General features: G+C 51.9%; 2 protein-coding genes across 3 annotated transcripts; both read right to left on the bottom strand.

Annotated features, from left to right (window-relative positions):
* Nucleotides 1-3154: 3154 nt before the first annotated feature.
* Nucleotides 3155-13537, bottom strand: Sart1 (spliceosome associated factor 1, recruiter of U4/U6.U5 tri-snRNP). The gene is made up of 19 exons (XM_063227545.1): nt 13155-13537; nt 10397-10454; nt 9959-10014; nt 9333-9459; nt 9115-9220; nt 8836-8913; nt 8479-8721; nt 8173-8379; nt 7416-7540; nt 7200-7333; nt 6977-7119; nt 5318-5491; nt 5094-5204; nt 4808-4895; nt 4324-4414; nt 4099-4234; nt 3535-3624; nt 3313-3434; nt 3155-3234 (listed from the first exon to the last, which is right to left on the bottom strand). The coding sequence occupies exons 1-19, from the start codon at nt 13465-13467 to the stop codon at nt 3216-3218; spliced, it is 2421 nt and encodes an 806-aa protein (XP_063083615.1). The 5' UTR covers nt 13468-13537; the 3' UTR covers nt 3155-3215.
* Nucleotides 13538-14908: 1371 nt separating this feature from the next.
* Tsga10ip (testis specific 10 interacting protein) lies at nt 14909-25174 on the bottom strand. 2 transcript variants are annotated; one of them, XM_063227546.1, is made up of 8 exons: nt 25014-25167; nt 23459-23586; nt 22724-23379; nt 22436-22586; nt 19746-19916; nt 15701-15800; nt 15484-15608; nt 14909-15056 (listed from the first exon to the last, which is right to left on the bottom strand). In XM_063227546.1, the coding sequence occupies exons 1-8, from the start codon at nt 25140-25142 to the stop codon at nt 14924-14926; spliced, it is 1593 nt and encodes a 530-aa protein (XP_063083616.1). In that variant the 5' UTR covers nt 25143-25167; the 3' UTR covers nt 14909-14923. The 2 variants fall into 2 exon arrangements, with proteins under 2 accessions (XP_063083616.1, XP_063083617.1); XM_063227547.1 differs by lacking the exon at nt 14909-15056 and adding an exon at nt 15063-15260 and having other exon boundaries at nt 25014-25174.
* Nucleotides 25175-26451: the final 1277 nt, after the last annotated feature.

Below are 26451 nucleotides of genomic sequence, written 5' to 3'. Positions count from 1 at the left end.
CTCAGGTCTCCTACCCAGCCCAGCTCAGGACTCACGGATCTCCTGCCATTCTCTCTCACTCATCCTCAGGTCACTCCCTTTGGCACAAATTAATAAAATCCAGGTCAGGCCTTGGGTTGAAGCCTTTATCCCATTGTAGTTTCTTCTGGATTCACTGGCTCCCCATAATTATAACTGTGTGTTGGTGTCTTTGTTTTCCCCGTGGACTGCACTGGAAGTGGTAGACTCGGAGTAACTTGCTAGAATTCCAGTAACGCTTCCATGGAATTACAGATTTAAACTTCCTGGGCTTGAAGAAGACAGGAAGGGATCTCTGTGTCAGGCAGCATGGCTGCTGGGCACTGGCGCAGTGGGGGCAGTGGGAAAACCTGTTCACGCCAGCAGGAGCCTGCTTCACAGGACAGCACACCAGGGCCAGGGGATCAGGGCCGAAGCGGGGCTGAGCCTGGCTGGAGCTGAGACCCCATGAAGCACTCTCCCGCAAGCCTGTGGGGAAGGAGCTTTGGTTCTCACCACAGCCCTTGGGCCAGGACACCTGCCCCATCTAGACCAAGGGCAGACGAAGCCTATCACTGACAGATGGAACTTCTACATGACAAGATGGCCCCAAGAGAACAGTCGGTCTGAAGGCTTTTTTCCTCCAGTACTGGGAACCGAACTCGGCACCTTCACACTAAACTACATCACACACACACACACACACAACACACACACACTCACTCTCTCTCTCTCTCTCTCTCTCTCTCTCTCTCTCTCTCTCTCTCAACCCTTATTTTGAGACAGTCACTAAATTGTCCAGGTTAGGCTTGAATTTGCAATCCTCTTGCCTTGTCCTCCTGTAGCACTGGAATTATAGGCATATGCCACCAATGCTGGTTTACAGTGTTTCTTAACAGCAAAACAGAACACAAAGGGTCTACAAGAGGCAGAGCCCCAAGCTGGGCTTCAAGAAAGATCTAGGGACCAGGGCAAGATGCACACATAGACTAGAGAGCATGAGGCCAGAGCCAAGAGCCAGGCCTGAGCTAGTTCAGTGCACTGCCACACCAGCGCTGCACAGCACTATTCCCAGAAGGCCAACCCAAGGGCTGAGATGGGAGGCACCGGAGGCTGTGTGGTAAGAGCCCATGCCTTCTCTGACCCCTGAGCATCACTGTGCTCAGGAACCTGAGGGTCAGGGAAGTCCTATGGCCTTGCCCAATGGCTGGGACCTGTCCCCCTTGGCTCCTGTTTGTTCTAGACTCAGCCTCCAGGGGACTTGATGGCCCATAGCCTCTCAACCACTGGGCAGTACACGCACAGGAAGCAGGCTAGAGTATCTCAGAGGGGCAGGTCCCAGGCCAGTGCCCAGTGCTACAGGATGCAAAGACACCAGACAGCATCAATCACAAGGGTGCTGCCCAAGGCCCTTCAGTTGTCTCTAGGAGCTCTTTAATTCCATTTAATCTACCCAGTGACCAGGGCCCAAAAGTTAGGAAGTCACCTGGACCAAATCCATCAATCCTACCTGGCGGCCACCTCGGCTCAAGACCTCTGTGGATCTTGGTCACCACAGTGGCTGTAACAACCTAACAGGAAGTTTCCTGTGAGTGAGGCGTGAGCTCCAACACTGACGCCAGACTGTCCGTGCTCAACACTGGGAGCACCTCACAGGCTTCTGACAGAAACAACTGGTTCCCCGTTTCTTGGCTCACCACATGCACCCCACCTTCCCTTCCTGATAGAACCACCAAAGCGAAAAAGTGAACTGAAATCACATTTGAAAGTAGGGGAGCCAAAGAGAAATAAATCAGTAAGCTGACCACTTCAGAATTTTAGCCACACAGAAATCACACCGTCCAATATCAACCGTTTATTCTAAGGCAATGGGTTTTGTCATTTGCTTACATTTGTCTCACTCCGTGTTTATTTTTTAAAATGTACCGTTTTCAGTCAGGTATGATAGCACATACCTATAACCCCAGCACTCTGGGAGGCTGAGGCAAAAGGACTGCACACTAGAGCCCAGCCTAGACCACTTGGCAAGACCCCACCCCCAAAAAAAGAAATTGAGGGGGACGGAGAGGGCTGGGGAGAAAAGAAGAACTGAGACCAGTTATGTACTTGTATTTTTTGCCACAATGAATGTAACCATTCTGTACTGCAAACATGTACTACTAAAACTTTTATTTTTTTGGTACCAAGCACTGAACTCATGACCTCATGCTTGCCAGGCAGGCTAAATCCTCAGCTTAGAAGGTTTTTTTAATAAATAAAATAATAAAGACAGCCGAGATGAAGCTCAGTGTAAAGGTTCAACTGCCAATACTATCAAAAAAATTTTTTTCAACATATTTCTTGGACCCATTTTTTTATCTTAAAGTTTGTGGCCCATCTAGAACATACCTGGGGGCACACTCGCAGGGGCAGGCTCCTATCTTCCGACTCCCCCAGGAAGCTGCCCGTCAGCTTTCTGTGGGCCCCGTGACGGCCGGATTTCTCTGAGCTCCAAGGACGGATTCCTTCCTGGCTGTGGCAGCTGCGTGAGGGCTATGTGGCCAGGTTGGCAGACTCTGTCCTCCGAGGAGACTCAAGTGAGGATGCCCAGCCCAGTCGGGGTAGAAAGCAGATGAGCACGCTGGCACCGCCACAGGCCCAGGCAGGGCTTGAGAGGCAAGACAGTACCCAGTCCCCATCACGCCAGGCTGGTCGTCCCAGTCTCGTGAACTGGGATGTCTAACTGGAGACACTGTGGGGCAGTGTCCCATGTGGCTTGGATACCTGGGGACCAAGTCTCCCACGACGCCCTGCTCTTCACATCAGGAAGATGGCCCTATGCTATGGCCCTGGGTGGAAGTGGCAGAAACCCGCATCTCGAGCACTCTTTCTTCATCTCTGCCACCTGACTGATGGCCAGGGATCTCCTGGCAGAGGCCACTCTAAGCAGCACGTGTTTTGGGACCTGTCCCATCTTGCCCGGCTCTGAATTCTAGGTGAATGACTGAACAAGGGGCACTCACTGAATCCTCAACCCCACCCTACCAGGCTGGGGTGCGGGGACTGCACAAAAGGCAGAGCAGATGCCCAGAAACGGCCCGAGGCAACACAGCTGCCAGAAGGCAGGGCGGCCTCCTCCTCCCAGGTCCGCCCTGGAGTCTGCACCACTACCAGGAAGGAAAAAATAAGGAGGGAGGTTTATTTCACATTAAGGTGGGGAGGGGATTAAAGGCTGACGATCACTTGGTGATGGTGTTCCTGTGGGGAGAGGAGAGGTGTGAGGCCGGGGCAGGGCGCAGACCCCCAGCCCCCTGGTCCCAAGCATCTCCTACTCACGCATTCATGCTCTTGCCACTGCCGCTGAGCACGATGTATGGAGTCTTCTGAGCCTTCTGCTTCTCCTGGAGCAGCGCCACCGTGCCCAGGGGTGTGTCGCTAGAGCTCATCTTCTTCAGGAGCTGTGGGTCGGGGCCAGTCAGCACAGGGGCAGGGGCAGGCCCGGCACTCACCACCTCGGCCCCCACCAACACAGGGGCGCCTTGGGCCCTGAGTACCCACCGCCTCCTCGTCCAGCTTCTTCATCCGCCGCTCCGTCTTCATCTTGCCCGAGCCCTTGCCATGGAAGCGGTGAGACAGCTGTCGGAAGGCCTGCAAACACAGGGCGGGAATGGGACCTGGGGGGACCCTGGGTGAGGCCAGGCCACCTGTGCCTAAGCAGCACCCCACCAGGGTAGAGGGAGCTAACATACCCAACTGAATACAGGGGACCAGGTGGGAGGGAAGGGGATAGGAGAAGGACATGGGGACCCCAGCAGAGGTGGCAAGACACTTGAACAGATGTTCCATGCCCGGGGCACTGGGGGTCTGGAGTGAGACCTGCCACGTGGCAGCTGGGGCTGGACGGGGCGTGAATGTTGGTCCTGCATCCCACTGCCAAGGATGGCACAGAAGGCAGGAGGCCTCTGCTAGAGTGGGTGGGCAGAAGTAAAAGGGTGCCTACCTTCAAGGAGCCTGCTACACTGGAGATGGAAGCTGAGGCTCGGAAGTTCTGCCACTGTATCAGGCCAGAAAGGGTCCTGCAGGCCTCCCTGGGCCCAGCCCCATCTGTCAAGGCTCACTCACCTCCTTGGGTGTGAGCTTCCGGCCTGTCTCATCCACATACTCGATCTTGACGTCAGGCTTGTAGCCATCCTTCTCCTTGAAGTCCTGGGTGAAGCCACGGTACTCTTCTCTCCTGCTATACTTGTCGTCGATGGCCCTGGACCAAAACAGAGGTCTGTCACACACCAGCCGCCTACAGCATCCCTGGTAGCTCTGTACTGTCACCAGCCCCACTGCCACACTCACATCTTGTCCTCAATGCAGTACACAGCTGAGGGCAGCGACTTGTTGGGGGCCTTCACCCGGGCGACCTTTTGCACTGTGGTCTCCAGCAAACCTGGGGATACAGGGGCTGTGAGGTCCAGGCTGCCCACCCCCACAGACAGGGCAGCTATATGTGAGCAATAGGAAACCCTCCCAGCCCTGCCAGGGAGCAAGGCTACTAGGCTGTTGTACAACGGAAACAGAAATCGGCCCCTCACCAAGGACAGGGAGAACTAGGACCCTAACATCAAAGTCTTTGTTCATACTCACCCCACACCCGCCTGGAGCTGACTCAGAGCCTTGAATGCACGGCAGAGGGACAGCTGCCACTGTGATCACCCGGTCAGCCACAAGGGGAAAGAGTGGCACAGGCACCCCAGAGGGTTGCTCACAGCATAAGGACTGAAGCAGAGAGGACCAAAGGGGCCACCCAGACCCACACCACTCATCACACACTTGCCCGCACCTTTGTTCTGACACAGGAGCAGGGCAGCAGCCAGGCCTCTATTCACGATGGGCTCCTCATCCAGGATGGTGGTAGAGGAGGCAGAGAACTGTGGATAGTACAGTACATGGTGGGGGGGGGGGGCATGGAAGTGGGGTCTTCTCACCTCCTCACCCACCAGTCCCGGGGCTTGGGAGACCATTCTACAGGTAAGGAGATGAGGGCCCAGGTCCCTCATGGAGACCGGGACTGGGCTGAGTGGAAACCTGGGACCCCAGTCCAGCCCACGATCCCTGCGCATGCTCACATCCTGCTGCTGCTTCTCCTCATCCAGGTTGACAGTGCTCCAGCCAATGTTCTCCTCCCCGTCCGACTCAGAGCCACCATTGGCTGAGCGCTCCTCATCCTGCTCAAAGTCCTGGGGTGGGAAGCCAAGGTCACCCCGGGTCACACTAGCCTGCTGCCTCCAAGGAACCCGCTCCCCCCACCAAGAGCAGAGCAGGCTGGAGAGCAGAGGGCTGCGGGACACACCATGAGCTCCTCCTGCTCCTCACGGTTGCCGGCCAGGCCGTAGGTGGGGATCTCGCCCAAAGTGCGGCAGAACTCCGAGGTGGCATTGAACACGATGGCCCCCTTCCGCTCAGGATCCTCCTCCTCCTCCCAGCCCCGCTGTCGAGACTCCAACTTCTTCACAATCTCCACCACCTGGGGGAGGGAGCAGCTGTGGGCAGACCCAGAAGTTTCTGGGGTGATGCCACTAAGACCCGGGAACCCAAGGATCCTCCCTGGGTCAGGTACACAAGCCATCCAACAGCGCACACAGACCAGTCTGACTGGCTTCCTTTTCTCTCTGACCTTCCTCTGTCCAGTTCCCAATCCCTCTCTGCCTCAGTGGGCCACTTCTCTGCTCCAACCCATCAATGGCTCTGCCGGTCTTTGGAATAACAGCTAAAATCCTACATAGCCTCTCCTGACCAAGCCTATGGCCATTGCTGTGCCTCAGAGGCCAGGGCCTCCCCTCCCCACTGCTCTCCATCCAGAAACTCCCCTTTCCACGACTTGTGGCTTGGGGATTTTTTTTTTTTTTTTTTGAGACAGGGTCTCACTATACAGTTCAGGCTGGCCTTGAGCTCACTTTGTAACCCAGACTGGCCTCCAACTTGCAACAATCCTCCTGCCTCACCCTCCCGAGTGCTGGGATCACAGGCATGTGCCACCACGCCTGGCTTCCACCCACTTTTGTACATGGTGCATTTCCAACCTCAGCTGTGCCTCTCCCAACACACATGCCGGCAGACAGCCCACACTCCTGACTTCCAGCTGGCATTTCCCAGCCTTCTCAGCGAGCAAGGGGGCGTCTTGAGAAGAGCTTCCCTGTGCTCCCAGCACTGAGGGCAGCAACCCTCGCACCTCTTGCCTTCCCAGCCCCTGCTGTGCAGACTCCCAGCCTTGTACACACAGACACTCAGTAACTCCTCTCTTAAGAAGCCCTCCCCCAGTCAGGTGTGGTGACACACACCTGTGATCCCAGCACCTGGAGACAGAGGCAGAAGGATGGACACAGGTTCAAGGCCAGCCTGAACTACATAGTGAGACTGTCTCAAAAAGACAAAACAACCCCACCAATCCTGTCACCTCCAGACAGCCAAGTTCCCAGAGCAGCTCCAGTCAATATGTCCTCTTGTGAATAGCTCATGCAGGTACCCTGGAAAGGTCTGGGATGCCTATGGCACCACTGACTCCCTGCTCCAGATTCTTGGTCCCTGAGTGCTACAGGGGTCACCTGGAGACAATCCACCACTGCTTCTTCTACCCCACATCTCAGTCGGCTCAAAGGTCACCCAAAGCCCTCTCCACGCTGCTGCTCTCACATCACCTTGTTTTACTCTTGACCCAGTGACTGCCACTATCAGAAACCACTGCTGGCCCTGTGTTCAAGAGGTCCCTGCTGCCCCTCACCCATACTAGAGTCAGCCGTTTCATGCTCCTCAGTGACAGCCCTGAGAATGGGGCCTCCCTCACAGCAGGCATCCAACATACATGTACCCCCACAAAAAGGCCAGGAGCTGCCCACTAGATCTGGAGATCTGTTGTCACATGACACTTCACAAAAAGGGCCTTCCAGGGGAAGGTGCTCACGCTGCTGGGGACAGAAGCCACACATGCTCTGGTCACTGCAGCCAGCCTCACCTTCTCGCCGCTGTCCCGCAGCTGCTGTAACTGCTGCAGCTGCCGCAGCCGCCGCCCCTTCTCCAGCTGCTTTTGCAGTTCTAGTTCTGCCTCGTCCTCCTCCAGCGCCTCTGGGGACCCTGACGGCACAGCTCCCCCATCCTCTGCCAGAACAAGGATACCGCTCACACTGGCTCCTGGGCTCCCAGGGCCCTGTTCCCAGCCCTGCCAGCCAGCTCCTCACCCTCGTCACTAATGTCCATGTTCTCCACACGGGTGTCATCCGATGGCAGGGGCTCGGGCACAGGCTCCTTCTCAGCTTCCTCCAGGATGACCTCCTCTGTCTCTGGCACACGGCGTCGACCTCGGCCCCGCAGCCTAGGAGGAAGAGGTCGTACTGAGTGTCAGCCCCTGGCCAAGGCCAGCACAGCCCCTCACCTACCATTGTGTTTAATCCCACCTTGAACCAAAGTCCCCATCTTGAGTCTGGTCCCCAAGGGGCAGCAAATCATCTGCCCGCATGACCACCTCCTTTTCCTTCTTACGGATTTTCTTCACCCTCCGCTTGGTCTTTTTAAATGTTACCTGAGGGGGAAAAAGGAGAGCTGTGAGGAGGAAAGAACCCATGACCTCAGGCCATCAGAAGCCAGTAACAAGAGTTCTTTTGGTGGCACTCCGCCTGTCACCGTCCCCAGCACTTCCAACATGTGCAACATGGGAAATGGGAGCCTATCACTCTACCGCAAGACGGGAACTGAGGTCCAGAGGGGTTAGGTAGCCTTCCTGAGGGTGCCCTGCTCCCGTGTAGGATCCCGTGCAGGACCGCTCACAACCCTCAGCACTCTGGCTCCAGGACCCTTTCTTATGCAGCCATGATGCCAAGGGCAGAGCTGATTCCCCATTTCCAGTTTCTTCACATGCCAGGCCCATGTGCAGCTACGAAACTGGAGCTCCTTACACCACACCAGCTCCCAGAGCTGCTGCAGACTGTTCAGTGACTCACCCGAGACTCGTGCTAGATACGTGGCAGAGGGAACACACACCTGGGCTCCCCTGGCTCAGCAGTCTGTGCCTGTCAATACCTGGTACCTCCCCAGTCTGCTGTTTACCACTCACCCAAGAGCCAAGCACAGTCCCAACACTCAACCTCCCTCCAGGGCCCGCTGGAAACTCCCAAGGGGCAGGACGATGGCCACCTCACCCACAGCTCAGCTCACCATCTCCTCAGGCGTCAGGTACTCAGAGGCCAGCCGGGGTCCCACCGAGCTCAGAGATTGTGCCTGCAACCGCAGCTTGGTCCGGATCTCCTCCAGCTCTCGTTCCCGCAGGCCATCGGCTGTGCCACCCTGCTCCAGGCGGAAGGACTGTGGCCGCTCGCCCTCCAGCTCCTCATCATACTTGGCCAGGATAGAGCGAGGCTTTTGCTGCAAGGTAAAAGGCAAGGGCTGGGACCTAGGTTGGCCAAAACCTCAGGCAGCACGTGCCCATACACTCCACCCCAGCCACATATCCTGCCCACATGCCTGTGCCAGGTCGTCCACACTCTCATCCTCTGCATAGGGCAGGTAGTCGGGCTTCTTCTTCCGCAGCTCCACGTTCTTCTCTGCCCGTTCCTTATCCACCAGGTTCACGTTCACAAGCACATCCTCCTCCTCCTGTAGCACGCCTTTGTCCTTCAGGGTGAGGATCACCGTCTCCCCCTCTCGGAAGGACTCGATGGCATGTTCCACAGTGAGGCCCTGTAGGTCCCGGGCACTGTACAAGTCCTAAGGGGGAAAGGACCAGTCAAGTCAGGGGCCACGTGTGCCCCAACACTGGGATGGCATCACTGAGGCCAAAGTCCTACTCCTGCCCCCTGTCCCCAGGTGCTACTGCCTCACCTGCCGCCTCTGCCCAAACTCCTCCTCCACCAGAGTGCTGACACCAAACTCTTGGTCCATCTCTTCCAGCAGCTTGGCCTGTGGGACATAAAAGGACAACCTGTGACCTCAAGATATTTTGCATTACCAGAAAATATCACTGTTCTACCAGGGGTGGGTGTGAGAGGATAGGGCCTGCAGGCAAGTGCAGAGCCTGGAGCAAAGAACAGAGTATGGGCTCCCATCCAAGCCGTCCGCCTCGGAAGGTCAGGCACTGGCCTCGCCAGCTCCGATGCTCACCCTCTTCTCTGCCAAGTCCTTCTCCTTCTGCAGCTGCCGGCTCCTCTCGATCCAGGCTGCAGTGTCGTCAAGCCAGGGGTCATCCTCCCCCAAGGTCTTTATCTTCCTAAAGAAGGGAGAGAATGCTCAGAAGAACTCAGTGCCTGCACCCCCATCCCAACCCACAAAGGCAGAGGACAGCAGTTTCCCATCAGCCGCCGTGGACAGGACTTGCTCACCCCAGCTTCTGGTTCAATAGCCGCTTTTCCTTGGCAGCTGCCAGTTTCTCCCGGAGCTCCTCTCGCTGTCTCAAGGCCATGGGGTTGATGACATCGGCGGTCACCGGCTCCTCCTTGGTGCCCGCCTCTGGAAGGGGGGCCCAGACGTGAGGCTATGTCTGCCCATGGCTGGGGGGAGAGGAGGGAGCCACTCACCCTGCCCCCTTCTAGCTCAGGGCGTCAGAAGGGGCCAGGAGAGGGAAAAAGTCCTTCACCCACCTGGCCCCACATCACCCCCACACTCCTGTGTCACCCCTGTACGACAGGCCTTCAAACGCTCCAGAGTTCCTCCAGTTGTTTTTTAATAAAGCAAACCAATTTCTGCACAGCCCAGACAGTGAACAGCATCTGTACACACCTCCCAGCCCACACCCCTGCACCTCCAGGTCGGGGGAATACCAGCACACCCCAGATCCCCACTGTGTCAATGGCAAATGCATATACAATGGGCAAATAGGGCCAGGTAGGTGAAGGACCTGTACTGCCCCTGCACACTCTGGCCACTTTCTTCAAAGACCTCTGCAGATGGCTTCTCTGACCCACCCCAAATGCCAACCCAAGATCACATCCTCAGCCCTGTTGCTCACCTTTCTTGACAGCACTGACTTCTAAGGGTTTCAGCCCCAACTTTGCCCGGAGTTTACTGAGAACAAGAAACACAAGCATTAGGAACTATCAAAGAAATAGGGTGTTGAGTACATTTCTGGACAGGAAGCAAAAATTGTGGAATAAGTGGTCTTAAGGGTCCAAAGTACAGCCCTGACCTGGGCAGCCCAGGACACTGGGAAAGGCGCACCCCTCAGGCCGGGGAGCGCAGGTGCTTGGCCTGGCCTGCCAATAACTAGCCAAAGACCTCCTGCTTGGCTCTTAGTTTCTTTCCCTGTGACTCAAAAGCAGCTAGGATAACATATAAGATCCTTCCCAAATCCAGCTGGCACCATAATGGACAAAGCCTCCCCAGGAGGCTGCCCCACAAACTGCCTGCTACAGAAGAAAAAAGCCAAAGACAGGGAAATGGTACTTACTTGGTCTCCTCGATGCTGAGTGATGAGGCATCTCCTGAGCCAGCTTTGGAGCTGGCAGCTGCAAAAACAAAAAGCACAGCTCAGGAGCTAAACACAACACCCCCTAAGCCCAGCACCTTTGGCTCTACCTATAGGGTCAAAGATGACCCACTGTTCTTTTTTTTTTTTGTTCTTGGCTTTTTATTTTTTTTGTCTTTTTCCTTTTTATTGGTACTGGGGATCAAACTCACGACTGCCTGCTTGCAAGGCAGGAGCTTATGCCGCTGAGCTAAATCCCCAGCCCCTTTGTTCTTGGTTTTGTTTTGTTTTCATTCTAAGACAGGTTTTCACTACACAATTGGGGCTGGCCTTGATAGTCACAGTGATCCTCTTGCCTTGGCCTCTCCAAGTGCTGGGATTCCAGATATGTGCCACCATGATCAGCTCCATCTCCTTTTTTGTTTTGTTTTTGAGACAGGGTCTCATGCAGTTCAGGCTAGCCTTGAGCTCCCTTTGTAGCCCAAGCTGGTGTCGACTTATAACAATCCTCCTGCTTCAGCCTCCAGAATGCTAGGATTACAGGCATATGCCACCAGGCTCAGCTTCTACCCACTTTTGTACATGGTATTGTTTTCAACCTCAGTTGTCCTCTCTGGTCCCCCCTCTGATCGATAAAACCCTATCAGGACCTTGAGGAAGTCCTGTTCAACTACTAACCAGAAGTATCTGCCCTGAATTTCCCAGCAGCGGTCATCCCAGGTCTTTTCCTCCCCTGCTCTGGGACTGTATCAGCAGCAATTCTGTGTTCTCTGTGCATTGTGAAGTAAAGAAACTGTGCTGTGCTGGATGTTAGGAGGCACAGACAAGCATTGGGACCTGCTCCAGCCGTCTCACACACAGTGAGCAACTTCACAGAGCACCACAGAGGAGGTCTGACACCATCAGGGAGGCTCCCTCCGCCAGCACCTACTGATGAGCACTTCCTTTCCTGTAACCTCAGCCCACTTCTGTTTAATCCCCAGGGTCCCTGGCTCCACCTAGGCCCTCTACAAGGTCACCTGCCTCTTTAGTTCCAAATCCAACAGATTCCTTTCAGTTCTGGTCTGTCAATCTCTGATGGTGGACACTATTGATCATGCCCTCCTAGTAATACCCACAGACCCCCATCACCAGTGAGCTTCTGCTTTTCCTTTCTGACTACTCTCCTTCTTTGTAGCATCTTCATCTGCCACTGTTACACTACTAGCATCTCTCAGGTTGTATCACTTACCCTGTCTTTTCACTCTACACTCTCAGAAGGCTTCATTGGCCACCTAAACATTCACAAGCCCAAAAATCACTCTATCCCGCCCCAATCCTGAATTGCTCCGTGCACAACCACCTCAGTACTCTCCAAACCTGACTTCCTTTCTCTTGCGTCAAATCTTCTCTTCCAAAGTCCTCAGTTTCAACAGATATCACCATCATTCATCTAAATGCTCACCCCCAAATACAAGGTATTAGACTCTTTTCTTCTTTCCACTCTGATCCAAACACTACACTACATTACACTAAAACACTCCTCCAAAACACGTCTTCCTTCTCCAACCCACTACTGCTGCCTTGGTGCAGGTCACCATCAACCCTGACCTGGTGGCTTTACAGCTCTCCTGACTTCTGGGTCTCCGGTCCTACTTTTTTTTTTTTTCTTTTTCATTTTTATCGGTAGCAGGGATCGAACTCACGACCGCACACTTGCAAGGAAGGCGCTTATGCCGCTGAGCTAAATCCCCAGCAGTCCTACTTTTGATCACATATTTATACGCAGTGACTTCTCACAAAACTTCAATCTAATCAACTCACTCCCCAACTCAAATATGTAACTCCAGCTGGTTGTGGTGGCACATAACTGTAATCCCAGCACTTGGAGGCTGGGGAAGGAGGGTCGTCGTGAGTTTGAGAGCAACCTGGGCTACAAAGTGAGCTCAAGACCAGTCTGAACTGTATGATGAAACCCTGTCTCAAAAAAAAAAAAACAAAAAAAAAAAAAAAAAAAAAAAACCAAAAAACCCGTAACTCTCTACCACCCTTAAAGCCCAAATTTAACAGGGCCTACAATACAGCACAGGGTCCTTCGAATTCAGGCTCCAGCCTATCTTACCACCTCAAATAAGACGTGGTACACAACTTATTTTTTGGTACTGCAGTTTGAACACAAAGCCTTCACACACCTGTATCTTCAGCCCTTTTTTCTTTGGCACCGGGGATCTAACTCAACCTTGCATTTATGCAGCTGAGCTAAATCCTTGGCTAAAACCTTTAATCTTTTTTTTTTTTTTTTCTTTTGAGACACGTTCTCACTATGTTACTAAATTGCCCAGGCTGACCAAATATGCAATCTTCTTGCTTCGGTCTCCCGAAGGGCTGGAATTACTGCCCTGTACCATCACGTCAGGTGTTCTCTCGCCTCTGCATATACTGACACTTCTTCACTCACCCAACACTTACTGCTTTGTTTTTGGTTTTTGCACCAGGAATTGAACTCAGGACCTTGCGCTTGTCAGGCAGGCGCATATGCCGCTGAGTTATATTCCCTAGCCCTCACCCAACATTTGCTAAGGGGCTGTAAGATGCCAGACAATTGCTGTCAACCTCTAACCAAAACAATTAGGGCACGACCCGTTAAGCGCTGGAGGAGCCTGAGCCTGGAGAGTCCCAGGGACCTGTCCGCACACCAGGGGCCAAGCGCCCCAAACTCCCGCCCCGCCCCCCCCCCCCCCCGCACAGACACGGGCCCTACCGGCCTCGTAGCCATCATCGCGTTTCTCCCGCTTCACTCGCCGCTCGGAGGGCTCTGTCTGGCCGCGCTCCCGCCCGTGCGCGCCGCTACGGGCTTCAGCTTCTGCCCCGCGCCGCCCACTCCCGCGCTCGCTCCCACGCTCCCGACTCCGCTTCCGTCGTTCACCGCCGCCGCTCCCGCCGCCGCCACTCCGGTGCTTGTGTTTTTTGTGCTCCCGATGCCGCGGCGCCTGCTCAACGGAGCTCCCAGTGCCGGCCGTAGCAGTAGTTCCGGCCGCCTCTTTTTCTCCGCGATGCTTTTTTGACGACCCCATTGTAGTACCTCCGCCTTGAGCCGGGCCGCCGCGGAGCGCCGACGACGCAAAATGGAACCACTTCCGGGTCACACGGCAGCCGCAACCCTGTTGCCGGAAGTCAAGAGCGGCTACGTCCGTGGTTAGTTCCGTGCCCCAAGGACTTATGGGAAAGCCAGAATTGGAGCCCGACTGCGCAAGCGTAGCCGTCTAGTCAAGCGTCGGTCTTTGAGATCGCTGTGCTGCACGCAGTTGGTCTTTTCGCACGTGCGGTAGATGGCAATCGTGAATTTTGAAGGTCCCAGGACCTAGAGGACTTTTAAGTCATCGTCCTATAAGTTGAGAGCACCCTCCCCGACACACCGCGGGGTGTTCAGTGCCTCCTGTTTTTTTTCCCAAGGCTGGCTCCCCATTTTCCAAAGGGTGCCCCTCAAGTAGGACTCCTGGGGTCGTAGCTCTTCCCAGGTGTCGAATATGGTGGGGTGTTTTCCTCTATCTCGAGAACCCTCCACCCCCATAGCTGCCCTGCCCAGTTTCGAAGCCCTGCCATGGCTAGAATGTTGACCTCCCACGTTCCCTGAATTGGGTTTATTTAACCTGGAAGCTGCTAAGGAGGTCCAGATGAGCTTCAGTAGTCTGTGAAACCATTAAGTGGAATGCAAAATTCGACACACCCGAGTGTGTTTTCTTTGCTCCCTTGGGCTGCATTCCCTCCTGCCCGCCCTCTCTCTCGCGTCACTCATTCACTCAGAGAAGGGCTTTAATTTTTAAGAGTTTTAACTTAAAATTAACAAACCCGGCTCAAAATCTGACATCCCCACCCAACATCTGCTCCATCTGTGGGCTCCCTGTGAGACAATCTCAGCATGTTAGGATGTATTGTGTGCACCCTTTAAAGTCCTCGTCCCCCACCAGACTGGAAGTCCTCAAAGACGGAGATCAGTCCGTCATGGTCACTCTTGAGTGTCTAGATTCCATCATATATATTGGAGACAGGACAGAGTTGTCTGAGTTGTTGCTTTTCAAAAAACTTGCTGGGTGGCTGGTCCGATGGCAGTGGGTTATCAGAACTTACTAACATTAGTGTCACTAAAGGTGGTATACCACCCCCCCACACACACTGCTAAATTTGACTGGCTTTAAAAAAAAAAAAAAAAAAAAAAACTTGCTGGGTGTGGTGGTAACTCCACCATTCTGGAGGAATGGGATTACCTCAGATTCAAGGCCAGCCTGGGCTACCTAGCCAGACCTTGTTTCAAAAAAAAGAAAGAAAGAAAACAAAAAGAAAAAAAAGAAATGCACTGCTCCTAAGGAGCAGAGACCAAGCCATGTTGCTAGGTGAGGGGCAGCTGGAGAGCCAGAGCTCTTGGGAGCTGGGGACAGAGCCAAGCCGCTGCCACTCACTTGACACCTATTCCCAACCCACAACCTTTCCTCCACACCTCAGAGAGCTCACACGGTATTTGCCACAAAGCCTTTAATTTTTATCTTGATTTTTCTCTGGGTCCAGGCTGGGGGAGGAGCGCCTGTCAGGCTGGCTGCTGATGGGTTCAGTCCTTGGAGGGCTCTGAGAAGAGGGCTCCTTTTTCACCCCCATTGATCTGTGGCTCCTTAAAGACATAGACAGAGACCAGTGGGCTCCACAGCTCCCCACCCAGTGACTAAGGGAACCACGGACTCTTCAGTTTCAAATCCAGCTCCCATGCTGGCTCACTGTGTGGCCCTGGGCAAGTGATGTCCCTTCCTTGAGCTTCATTTTCCTTCTTGCAAAGTAGGCTTCGTTATTCCTGCTCTGTACCAGGTTATTCTGCAGTCTAAGGGACAGTGTGTGTGAGGTGACCAGCATGGTACTAATGGTTCAGTGTACAGCCACTCATATGGCAACAGACCCCTAGCCTGGCTCAGCTGCTTATTTACTCTAAAAAAAAGCCCTGCCCTCAGGTCTTCAGTTTCCCTGTTGGGAAGTGAGACTGGTGTTTATGCCCCTTTCCGTGGCAGTTCAACAGGGCCAGTCCTTAGCCAGTCAACCAATCTCACCTGTGTTTCCTCACGGTGCCCTCTGTGTCTCCTTTTCCTGCCTCAGCCAGAAGCTTCTCTTCATCCACTCCCAGTGCTGACAGCACCTGGGCAAAGCGCCGGGTCACACTGAGCCGGGCATTGGCCTGAGGAGACAGATGAGTGGCTTCCTGCTGTGCACTGGGGCCATCAAAGGCTGTGATTTCAGAAAGGGTCTCAGGGAGTGCTGCAGCCTCACCTGCATGGCCTGCTGAAACAGGAAAGGCCGGGCCTGCACCCGGTGCTGGATGCCCTGCAACTCTGCCTGGTACTCAGCTAAGCGCTGTCGCTCCTGGCGCCTGCAGGCAAGATGGGCCTCTGGGCAGCTGAGCTTGGACACAACCCGTCCCACATCCAGATCAGGCCTGTCCTCACTAGGCAGTTTATGAAAGCCCTGGCTCTGACCTTTACAAAGCCATCCCTGCCATGGATTCTTTTCAAGGTCTGCCAGGGTTGGAGTAATTTGGCCTGTTTTACTGGGGGCTCAGGGATGCAGAGGGATTTGTCCAAGGTTGTGTGGCTGGGAAGCAGAGGCGCAGCCTAGGCTGTGTAACCACCCCCAGAGGACGATTCCGGCACTGCTTATACAGCCTGCCCCCCCACAGCCCGCAGTCAGCCCCTGCTCCCCTTCATGCTGCAGCTGAGGAGGACACTGTGGATGGATGCTGGCTGTGACTTTGAGAAGGCCTCTTTCTGGGCTCTCAGCTGTTTTCTTTGCTGTGCTCTGGCATGGACCACACAAGCTTGCCAGTCTCTTGGCTTCTTACAAGCATGGAGCTTAGGAAATGGGACAGAGTAACCAAATAAATGTGTTGCAGATAAAGAACACAACCTGGGAGGGCCTGGGCTGCACTGGGAAAGCACAATTTCCATTTCCAAAAGTCCAGTTTGTGGGCTTATCAGAAATGTGACCGCTGAACAGGGGACATTCTGCACACCTGCAATGCCAGCACTCAGGAGGCTGAGGCAAGAGGATTGTTGAGAATTTCAGGCCAACCTGGGATACAGAGTGAATTCAAGTCCAGCCTGGATGACATAGCAAGACCTTGTCTTAGAAGGAGGAGAAAGGGAAAGAAACAGAACTGTCCAATTAGCTGAGTGACTGCTTTAATAAAGAGATCAAAGGACTGGTTTGGCCACACCCTATACCACACCAGAGGTCCTTCAGTAAAGTGTAAAAGACAGGCCACAGGCTATGGTGTGGTGCCCCCAACAGGCAGAGGGGCAGTCAGTGAGACCTGGATTATTTATGTTGGGCCCTGTGGCCAGGTGCTGGGTAGTAACTTTCTCCCATGGGGAAAAAGGTGGGGATGTGAGAACCCATTGCAGGAACACAGTTCCTTTAAAAAAGGTCTTCACCACCTGAGTGTACTCACAGGTGTTATACATGTCATAGTGGAGGTGGGGGTGGTGTCACAAGCAGCTATTAATACATCCCTATGATGTCACATGCATATTTCTTTCTTTTTTGGGGTGTGCTTTTGTTGTTGTTTGAGATTTTGAGACAGTCTTGAACTTACAGGGTAACCCAGTCTGGCCTCTCACTTCCAGCAATCCTCCTGCCTCAGCCTCCCCAGTCCTGAGGTTACAGGCATATGCTATCACACTTGGGATGTGCTTTTTTTTTTTTCTGTACACATTTTTAAAATACACATACAGGTCCAGGCAAATAACTCAGTGGCATAGTCCCTGCCTGGCAAGTACAAGGTCATGAGTTCAATTCCTAGTGAAAAAAAAAATTGCTGGGCATAGTGGCAAATTCCTATAATTCCAGCATTCAGGAAACTAAGGTAAGATTATTCCTGCAAGTTTGAGGCCCACTTAAGCTACATAGTGACTTCAAGTCATCCTGAACTACACAGCGAGAACCTGCCTCAAAAACAAAAACACAATAATTAAAATACAGGTTGAGTTTTGGTTTTGTTGTTTCATTTTTGAGACATATTCTCTCTACGTCTCTCAGCCATTCTCCTGTCTCAGCCTCCCAAGTAGCTGGGACAACGGGTATGAACTACAGGGATGCAGCTTCTTGCTGGATACTTTATGCTATTTCTGTTAGGAATGAAAGGAAACCCCTATCTTAGAGTCCCAGTTGATAATCAGTCCTTTTGTTATCTCAAAATGACAGGAAAACATATCTCCCTGCTACAGGGTCACCTCTCCTTGAGCCTGTTCCTCTGGGAGGGTGAAGCCTCCCATTTGGTTCAGACAATAAAGTTCAAGGGCTATAAGGACTGGGACACCATGCTGCAAAAATGTGCTTATGCTATAAAATCTCAAGAAAGAAAGGGGCAATCTCAAAATGCTCCTCCTGCACCTCCAATAGAAGTGTTGACCCCTGGTGTTGCATCTTTACCCAAAACGGATTGAGTAACTTGAGTCCTGGCAAGGGAAGTTATCTCCCCAGTCTTCGGCCAAGGAGCCCCCTAAAACACACTTGACCACAGAGCTTGTATTTCCTCATTGGGTGCTCACTTCTGCAGCACATATACTAAAATATTTCATCTCTAAAGTTGGGGAGCCTGGCTGGTTGTGGTGGCACATGCCTATATTCGAGCACTCAGGAGGCTGAAGCAGGAGGACTGCTACAAGTTTGAGGCCAGCCTGGACACCTAACGAGTTCAAGACCAGCCTGACTACACAGTGAGACCCTGTCTCAAAAAATCAAACAAAAATAAAAAAATAAAGTTGGGGTACAACAACTGAGACTCAAAGAGCAGGTGCCCCACTGCAGTGTAGAAAACTTCTTCTCCCTCTGAGCCATCTACTCTCCATGGGTGAAAGGAGAGAGGGTGTGGAAAGGGCCATGCTGCACCCAGTAGGTGCTCAGGCCGACGACATGGGTGATCACATGTATTCATGCTGTTTCATAAGGCTGGGCTCTTGGGAGACCATCTGAAGCCATTTCCCTAAGGATTGGGTGCTCAAATACATGGATGGCATGGCAAGATGGCTGAACATGTACTGAGGCTGGGAGGCTGGAACCCCAGCTCTGCGGTTTGCCCATCATTTACATTCTCTGGGCCTCTTGTTTCCACATCCATTAGACAAGAGGGGCAATGATTCTACCTACTTCAAGGGACTGGAAGGAAAAGATTTCTTTTATTTTTCTGCTTTTTAAGATAGACTTTTGCTATGTATTTCAGGGTAGCCCAAGCTAACCTGGAACTCACAGTGATCCTCCTGCCTCACCTTCCTTGTTGCTAGGATTACAAGTATGCTCCACCATGTCTGGATACCTGTTAGGAATGGAAACTTCTAAAAAATTTCCCTGTGCCAGAAATGGTGGCTTATGCTATAATTCCAGGTAGTTGAGCAGCTAAGGAAAAAAGATTCCAAGTTTGAAGCCAACTGGGCAATTTAGCAAAAAATTGTCTCAAAATAAAATTTTCAAAAGCCCTGGGGAGCTGAACATGGCAGTGCATGCCCATAATTCCAGGATTTGGGAGCCTGAGACAGGAGGATCACCATGAGTTCAAGGCCAGCCTAAACCTGAACTACATGCAACTGTGTCTCAAGCCAAAAAGGATGGTGGTGGCTGGGGATGTAGCTCAGCACTCTTAGGTTCAATCCCAGTACTAACAGATACATAAGTAAATAAATACCTTACACATTTACTTTCTAGAAAAGTTGTCAAGATATAAGACAATGAAATAGACCAGGCCACCTGACTGTGCACAACATTTATCTCTAGAAAAAGGGCCATCGTGGCTGTTCATGTTCTACATTAAGTATTCTATTTTTGTTGTTTGGGTTTTGGTTTGGTGGTGTTGGAGGTTGAATCCAGGGCCTTCACACAGAACTACAGGTCCAGCTTTTTTTTTCCATTTTGAGACAAAGTGTCTCTAAGTCACTAAGCTGCCAGGCTGGGCTTGAACTTGTGCTCCCCGCGCTTCAGCCTCCCAGAGTACTGTAATGACAGGCATGTACTACCATCCCCAATTTATATTATCTATTTCTGTAATATTCAAATTCTATAATAAATATGGCTGGCATTGGAAATCAGAAAAGCAAGATCTGAAAGAGTGACAGTGTTTGCAGAATGTTTTGACCTTGCACTTCATCAGCAGAAGGGGTTGTTGTTATTCACAGGCGGACCTCCGCTCAGCCCTTCTCCCTGGGCATCTTCGTTTGTAAATGGGACTGAGTGGCCTGGCTGGCTTGCCTTAGGGTCCTGCGGCCCGATGCCCAGCCCAGCTTCTCTGACTCTGCCCACTATGCCCTCTACAGCCCAGCGTTCCTACCTCAGTTCCTCCAGCTTGCGTTGCATGGCCCAGGACCCCTGGCTCCTGCGGGGCATGTAGGCAGCCAGGCAGCGGGCCACCTGCTGCTGAATGCGCTGCTCCCGGGCCCTGCGCAGCTCAGCCTGCTGCAGGTCCTCCTGCTGCTGCCGCTCCCAGGCCTGAAGCAGGCTCCTGGTGGGGAGAAGAACAGGAGCCCAGAGGAGGGCAAGCTATCAGGCAGGGGAGCAGGAGCCCAGAGGGCTCTTGGGGAAATTCCCTTAAGAAGCAACTCTCCCTGAGGATGGGGGCAGATTTTCCTCTTCTCTTTGAGCCTCTTATCTGGTAGGAGCGGGGTTAAGGCCTAACAGTTTGAGGCACAACTGGATGGACAAACTGATAGTCAAATTGATGGAATGGATGGTAACAAGACAGTACTAAAGAGATCAATGAATGGAAGGATAGATGGATGAAAGGCAAGGATGGCTGAGCAGCTAGAACAACTAGGCTGACCTGGAAAGCTCTTCTCTAGATCTCAAAGCCAGTTGCTTATCAATCAAGTGTGTATTAAATATCTCTCTTCTAGACAGACTTTCCCTGACCACCCCAGCTACCTCCTAGCTATCTCCCACCTCTAGCCACACATTTACACATATTGTTCTTTTCTTTTTGGAGACAAAGTCTCACTATACAGATTAAGCTGGCCTAGGACTCACAGCAATACTCTTGCCTCAGCCTCCCTAGTGATGGGATCATAGGCATGTACCATCACACCAAGCATCATTTCTTTATTAATTAACCTTCTTCCCAAGTAGAATGTAATCCTCATGAAACGAGGGTCCCTTACCCTGTGCATGACCATGGAATCTCCAGCACCTAAAACTGTACCTTTAATACACATAAACTCAATATTTGATGAATTTATAATTGAATCACAACCCAACAGAAAGATGGCCAAATATACAAAGAAAGAAAAGCCAGGTGTGGTGGTGCATGTCTGTAATCCTGGGTATTCAGGAGGCTAAAGCAGGAGGATTACAAATTCAAGGCCAGTCTGGGCAACTTGGAACCCTCCTTTAAAATAAAAAATAACGTTTAAAGGCCTAGGGAGGTAGCTCAGCGTAAGAGCTTGCTTAGCATGAGTGAAGGTTTAAGCTCAGCCCCCAGCACTTCAGGAAAGGTGGAGGGAACAAACACAATCACTGTTGTGTGTACATTTATGGAGCACTAAGAAATACGAGAGGACTTCCTGTAAAAGGTGACAGGGTAAGAAGTTCAGAGTGCTATGTGAAGTGCAAGGCCCTGAGTTTAATGATTCCTAGTACCAAAAAAAAAAAAAAAAAAAAAAAGTCCAGGTGAATATGGTGGCATACAGTATAATTCCGGCACTCTTGGAGGCTGAGGCAGGCATACTGCTAAATTCAAGCCCAACTTGGACGAATTAGTGACTTAGTGAGACCCTAGCTCAAAAAAAAAAAAAAAAAAAAAAAGATATTAAAACAACAAATAAAAGATAGCCCACAAGTCAGGTATGATGGCAAGTGACTGTACTTCCAGTAGGTTGAGGCAGGACAATTTCAAGTTCAAGCCCAGGATGGGCAATTTAGCAATTTAAGAAATTCTATTGCAAGATAAAAAGAACTAGGGATGTAGATTAGTGCAAAGGCCCTGGGTTCAATTCCTACTACTACAGGGAGTAAAGTGGTCCATGCTGCTTCCAATCAGATTTTGTGTAATTTATCAAAATTCCAATAACATTTTTATAGAAAGATAATTCTGACATTTATATGGAACCATGAAAGAGACCAAAGATTAGCATGCTTTCTGTCTCCTTTCTCTTTTCTCTCTCTCTGCACTAGGCATGGTGGATTGTTCTCAAGGACTTTGCACTGAGCCACATGTCCAGTCCACCCCTAAAATTTTTTAATTTGACACGGGGTCTTACTAAGGTCAACAGTTGAATTTATGATCTTCCTGCCTCAACCTCCAAGAAAACTGGGATTACAATTGGGCACCTTGCCCAACTGAACCAAACCAATCTTAAGGGGGCAAGGTACTCTGCGAGTATCACACTATCTGATTTTAAAATATACTACAAAGCTATAATAATTAAAACAAAATGGCACTGGGATAAAAATAGACATATGGAGCAGTGGAACAGAATACAGAAATAATTTAATGCATTTATGGCTAAGTGACTTTGTGTTTTTTTGTCTTTTTTGAGACAGGGTCTCTCACAGGTCTCATACGTGTCAAACTGGCCTTGAACTCACTTTGTAGCCATGCTGGCCTCGAACTAACAACAATCCTCCTGCCTCAGCCTCCTGAGTGTTGGGATTACAGGCGTGTGCCACCCTGTCCGGTTTGGTTAAGTGATTTTTGTCAAGAATACAATGAGAATAGATGAATGGATAAACAGAAAAAAGATAGGAAATAAATGGGAAGTAGTTTGTGTTCATAGATAGTTGGTCAAGTAGGCAGAGACAGATGGTTTGTTGAATGGAAGCTATCAAAAGAGAGATGGGTGAATGGGTGGATGAATGGATGGTGTGGAGATGGATGGGGAGGTGTGTAATGGTTGGATGGGTGGGTGGAAAAGTTGATGCACAGATCAAGAAAGGAGTGAATGAATATACACATGACTATCTTTTGGTGAACTGGCACAATCTCTACTCCTCATCCTTGGCTCCTGCTCTCCCGTTTTCCCCTCTTACCTAGTAGCCTCCTGTCGTTTGTGGAATGTGCGGTTAGGAAAGTTGGCAGACATGGAGGTTTCATCATCTCCCCTGGCACGGGCCTTCCCTCTCCTGTTGGAGGTCTGGACGGCACCCTGCCGCAATGTCTTCCAGGTTTGCTTTTGCGGGTCTGTCCACAGAGAGAACAAGTCAAGGAAACCCTCCCACCCGGGCCGCTGGAGAGTCTCCCCCCAGCACCGCGGAGCCCAGCTCAGCCCAGCCCAGAGCGAGCGCCCTGCCGGGGGAGCCGGCCCGCGGCGCGCTCACCACAGCTCTCTGGCCGTAACTGCCGGTGCAGCTTCTCCTGGGCCCACGGCTCCTCCAGCTCCCGGGTCCTGGACCTGGCCCTCTGCGGCGCTCTGGCGCTGTGGGAGCCCTGCAGCTCCTCCTCTCCCAAGGCCTCCTCGCCCGAAATCGGCCCCTTCCTCCGAGCACCGCTCTTCCTCCTGAGAGGGGCGCTGTGCTCCCGCTCCTCGGCTCCCGCAGAGGCCTCGGAGGCGCGCTCCTCCTGCAGGAGCCGGCGGCCGGGGGCCCGCGGAGGCCGCTCCCCGGGGCTCACAGCCCGCCCCGTCTCTTCAGCGCTGCCGCCGTCCGGCTCGGGAGCCTCGCTGGTCTCCGAGCCCGAGCCCGAGCCCCTGCCTGGCAGCTGGGGGCTGTACTGGCCCGACGGCTCCGGCCCTTGGTTCTCCCCTTTGCTGGGAAAGAGCGGGGCGCCGCCGCCGCAGGTCCCTAGCGGCCCTGGGAGGCTGGCTGCGCACTTGCTCCTGGACTTGAGCTGCGGGACGGCAGGGCTCGGGGCCTGGGCCTCAGGGCCCGGGGCCGCGAGCGAGCTGGGCTGAAGCAGAGCCCGGCCCTCCGTGATGAGGCTCTCCCAGGCCCACTGGAACGGGAAGGAGGGTTCCCGAGGAGCGCCGGGAAAGGGCCTGAAGAGGAAGAGGCAGGGGCTCAGGGGCAGGGGCCTCCTGGCCCCAGCTTCCCTCCCGCCCCTTCCCGGCCGCCCACTTTTCTGCGGAGCTTCCTTTCTTGGTCCGCCCTCGGGGCTTGCAGTCCTTCTTTGACCTCTGCCCTGTGCTCTGAGACCGCCTTGGCTGGGCCTGACTTGGTCCAACATCACCGCTAGCCAGGGCACCCTAGGGAAGGACAGGTGTGAGTGGCCTCCTGGACTGCTCTGCCCCTCCCCAGAACCCTCTTATCACCAAGACTTATCATCAGTTACTGCCTCTACTCCTCATAGCAAAGCTGCCCCAACTGACCACTCTCCTGTGCTCCAGACTTTCAGGAGCTAACACCTCAAATCTTCCCAAAGACCAGCCCAACAGAGAAGGAGACTGTCACTATCACTCCCATCATACACATCTGAAAGCTGAGGCTCAGAGAGGTCCAAGAAGCCAAGTGTGGTAGTGCTTGGCTATAAGCTGAGCCAGGAGGTTCACCTTGGGTTCAAGGCCAGTTTGGGCTACACAGTGAGTTCAAGGTCAGCCTGAACTAGTAACTAGACCCTGTCTCCAAAAACAAAAACACCACCACCAACAACAAAAAATCTAAGACCTGAGGTCACACAGTTGGTAGCAACCTGTACATGTTGGTGCTGGTCTTCACAGCTTAGATTCACACCATCACCCTAGGCTGCCACCAAGAAGTTTGAAGGTTGTGAACACAGAGATGTTAAATGTATAAAAAGACAGATATGCTAAGTAACCTGATCTTCTATCATTGCACTAAATATATGTATCAAATTATTATACTGTGTGCCATAATATGTACAATTATTGTGTCAATTTAAAATTTTAAAATGTAGTTGGTTATGATGGGCCAGGTTTGTAATCCCAGCACTCTGGGAGGCTGAGTCAGGAACCAACCAGGGCAATTTAGTAAGACCCTATGTCAAAAGTAGTTAATCTTAGGGCTGAGGATTTAGCTCAGCAGCATAAGCACCTGCCTTGTAAGCAGGCGGTCATGAGTTCAATCCCTGGTACTGATTTTTAAAAAGGTACTTAATTTTATTTTACTTCTTTTTACTTATTTATTTAAAGTGTTTTTGTTTTGTTTTGTTTTGTTTTGAAGACACAGCCTCTCTGTCTAGTCTGGGCTGATCTTAATATGTGCTCATGCTGGCCTTGAATTCACAGAAATCCTCCTCCCTTGGCCTTCCAAGTGCCGGAATTACAGGTAAGCACCACCATGCCTGTCTAGATAAGTTTTTAAAATGAAAACCACAGTCAAGGAAAAAAAAGAAAAAGAAAATCAGCCAAGAAAAAAAATTTATGCTAAAAAAAAATTAGACGGTCCTTCCAAATGTCCTACAGGCTCTGGACTTGCTACAACCAAGGTGGAAGGTCCTAATTTTCCTCTGGAAACCCTTCCCGCCCTGATGTGTTTCCTAAATCACTCTATCAGTCCTCATCTTTCAGACACTCCATCTTTTAGGCTTCCCTACCATCTCTGTCCCACACAGCCTCCCTGACTGTCATCTGAGCCAACCTTGTAGCTTCTCACCCCTGCTTCCCCGGGCCCTCTTGCCTATGGGCAGTTGGACCTCCTTGGCCCCCACCCATACTTGCTCTGCCCGAGGGATCCTTGACAGAAGCTTGAGCAGCTCCACTGATGTCCCTGGAGCCTGAGGCCTTAGGTCCGGCTTGGTTCTTCTTGATGTGATCCTGACCAACTGCTGCTGGGCGTTCAGCATATCGGCGTCCTGCCCCACCCCCTACCCCCACCTGCCAGCCACAGAACTGTCCTGTGGGCCATTGCTATGGCAACTGGTACCCAGCCAGTCCCAAGACATTTGGCAGAAAGCAGCACAGGTGAGGGTCAGCTAGGTAAGGAAGGTTAACTTCTTTTTGGAGATGAGAGTTCAGAGTGATTCGAGAATCAAGTCAGGCCTGGCAGTCTAGAGATCCAGGCCAGCCTCTTCATTTGAACGTTTTCTTCCTATTTTACAATACTTAGTATACATATTGGTGATTATTTACAGCTTCTCACACAGAGAAACAATGCAGAATTTACACAATGTGTCCAATTTATTTCATTAGGAGTATGATCTCAAGATGTATCTGTTAACCTAGAAATGTCTCAACCTTCTTTCTTAAGGCAAAGTAGTACCCCATTACATTTACAGCCCTGGCTGTGCTGCTGAACCCTGTATGACTTGATACAGGCCCACCTCCACTTGGCCTGTGTTTCATCTATCTATCTATCTATCTATCTATCTATCTATCTCTCTATCTATCTTTTTAAGACAGGGTCTCACTATATAGTTAAGGCTGGCCTTGGGTTCACTTTGAATCCCAGGCTGGTGTCGAACTTGCAACGATCCTCCTGCCTCAGCCTCCTGAGTGCTGGGATTACAGGAGTATGCCACCACGCCTGGCTTCCCCATCTCTCTTTTGAAAGAGACAGTGGGATTCAGCCCTCTTGAAGGGTCCTCAGATCTTACAAAGGTGCTCGGCTGGAGCCTGCTGGAGGCCCTGTCCCTTGTACCTTCCCCAGCCCCACCTGAGGCCCTATGGAAAGGAAACAGAGCTCTCTTGAGATCTTCAGTTCCCCTGTCCGCCAGCCCCTGATGGCATAGGAAAGCCTAAGAAGATGAGCACTTGTGCAGGAGAGACGAAAAGCACAGCAGGAGCTCTGGAGGGAACACAGCATGTTCATATCATCCACGCTTCTCAGCCTTGCCAAGAGACTTGGGTGCTAACCCTGAAGGTCACCGGAGCTGTCCACTAGGATAGACAGTGCACGCTGGCTGCTTACCAGCTCTGTGGTTTCTTTTCAGGTCCTAGGTTCAGGGTGTAATTGTTTTTTTAAATCAGATTTTGTTGGTACCTTTTAGATACACATAATGAACGCATTCATTATAGGGAATTTGTATCCGTAGGTGATATAACTTGTTTCTTTTTTTTCCCATTCCCCTCCCCTCCCTTGACTTTCCCTCCTCCTCATTTACAAAAGCTTTGTTTCTGTTTTCCTTCACATTTTTTAAACTTTTCCTTTCTTTC

Source organism: Cavia porcellus, unplaced genomic scaffold (assembly GCF_034190915.1).
Source record: "Cavia porcellus strain 051 isolate PalLab524CR breed Dunkin Hartley unplaced genomic scaffold, mCavPor4.1 scaffold_17, whole genome shotgun sequence".
In the NCBI taxonomy this organism is placed as follows: Eukaryota; Metazoa; Chordata; class Mammalia; order Rodentia; family Caviidae; genus Cavia; species Cavia porcellus.
Note: the sequence above shows the minus strand (reverse complement) of the source record. Positions and strands in the feature narration are given on the sequence as shown.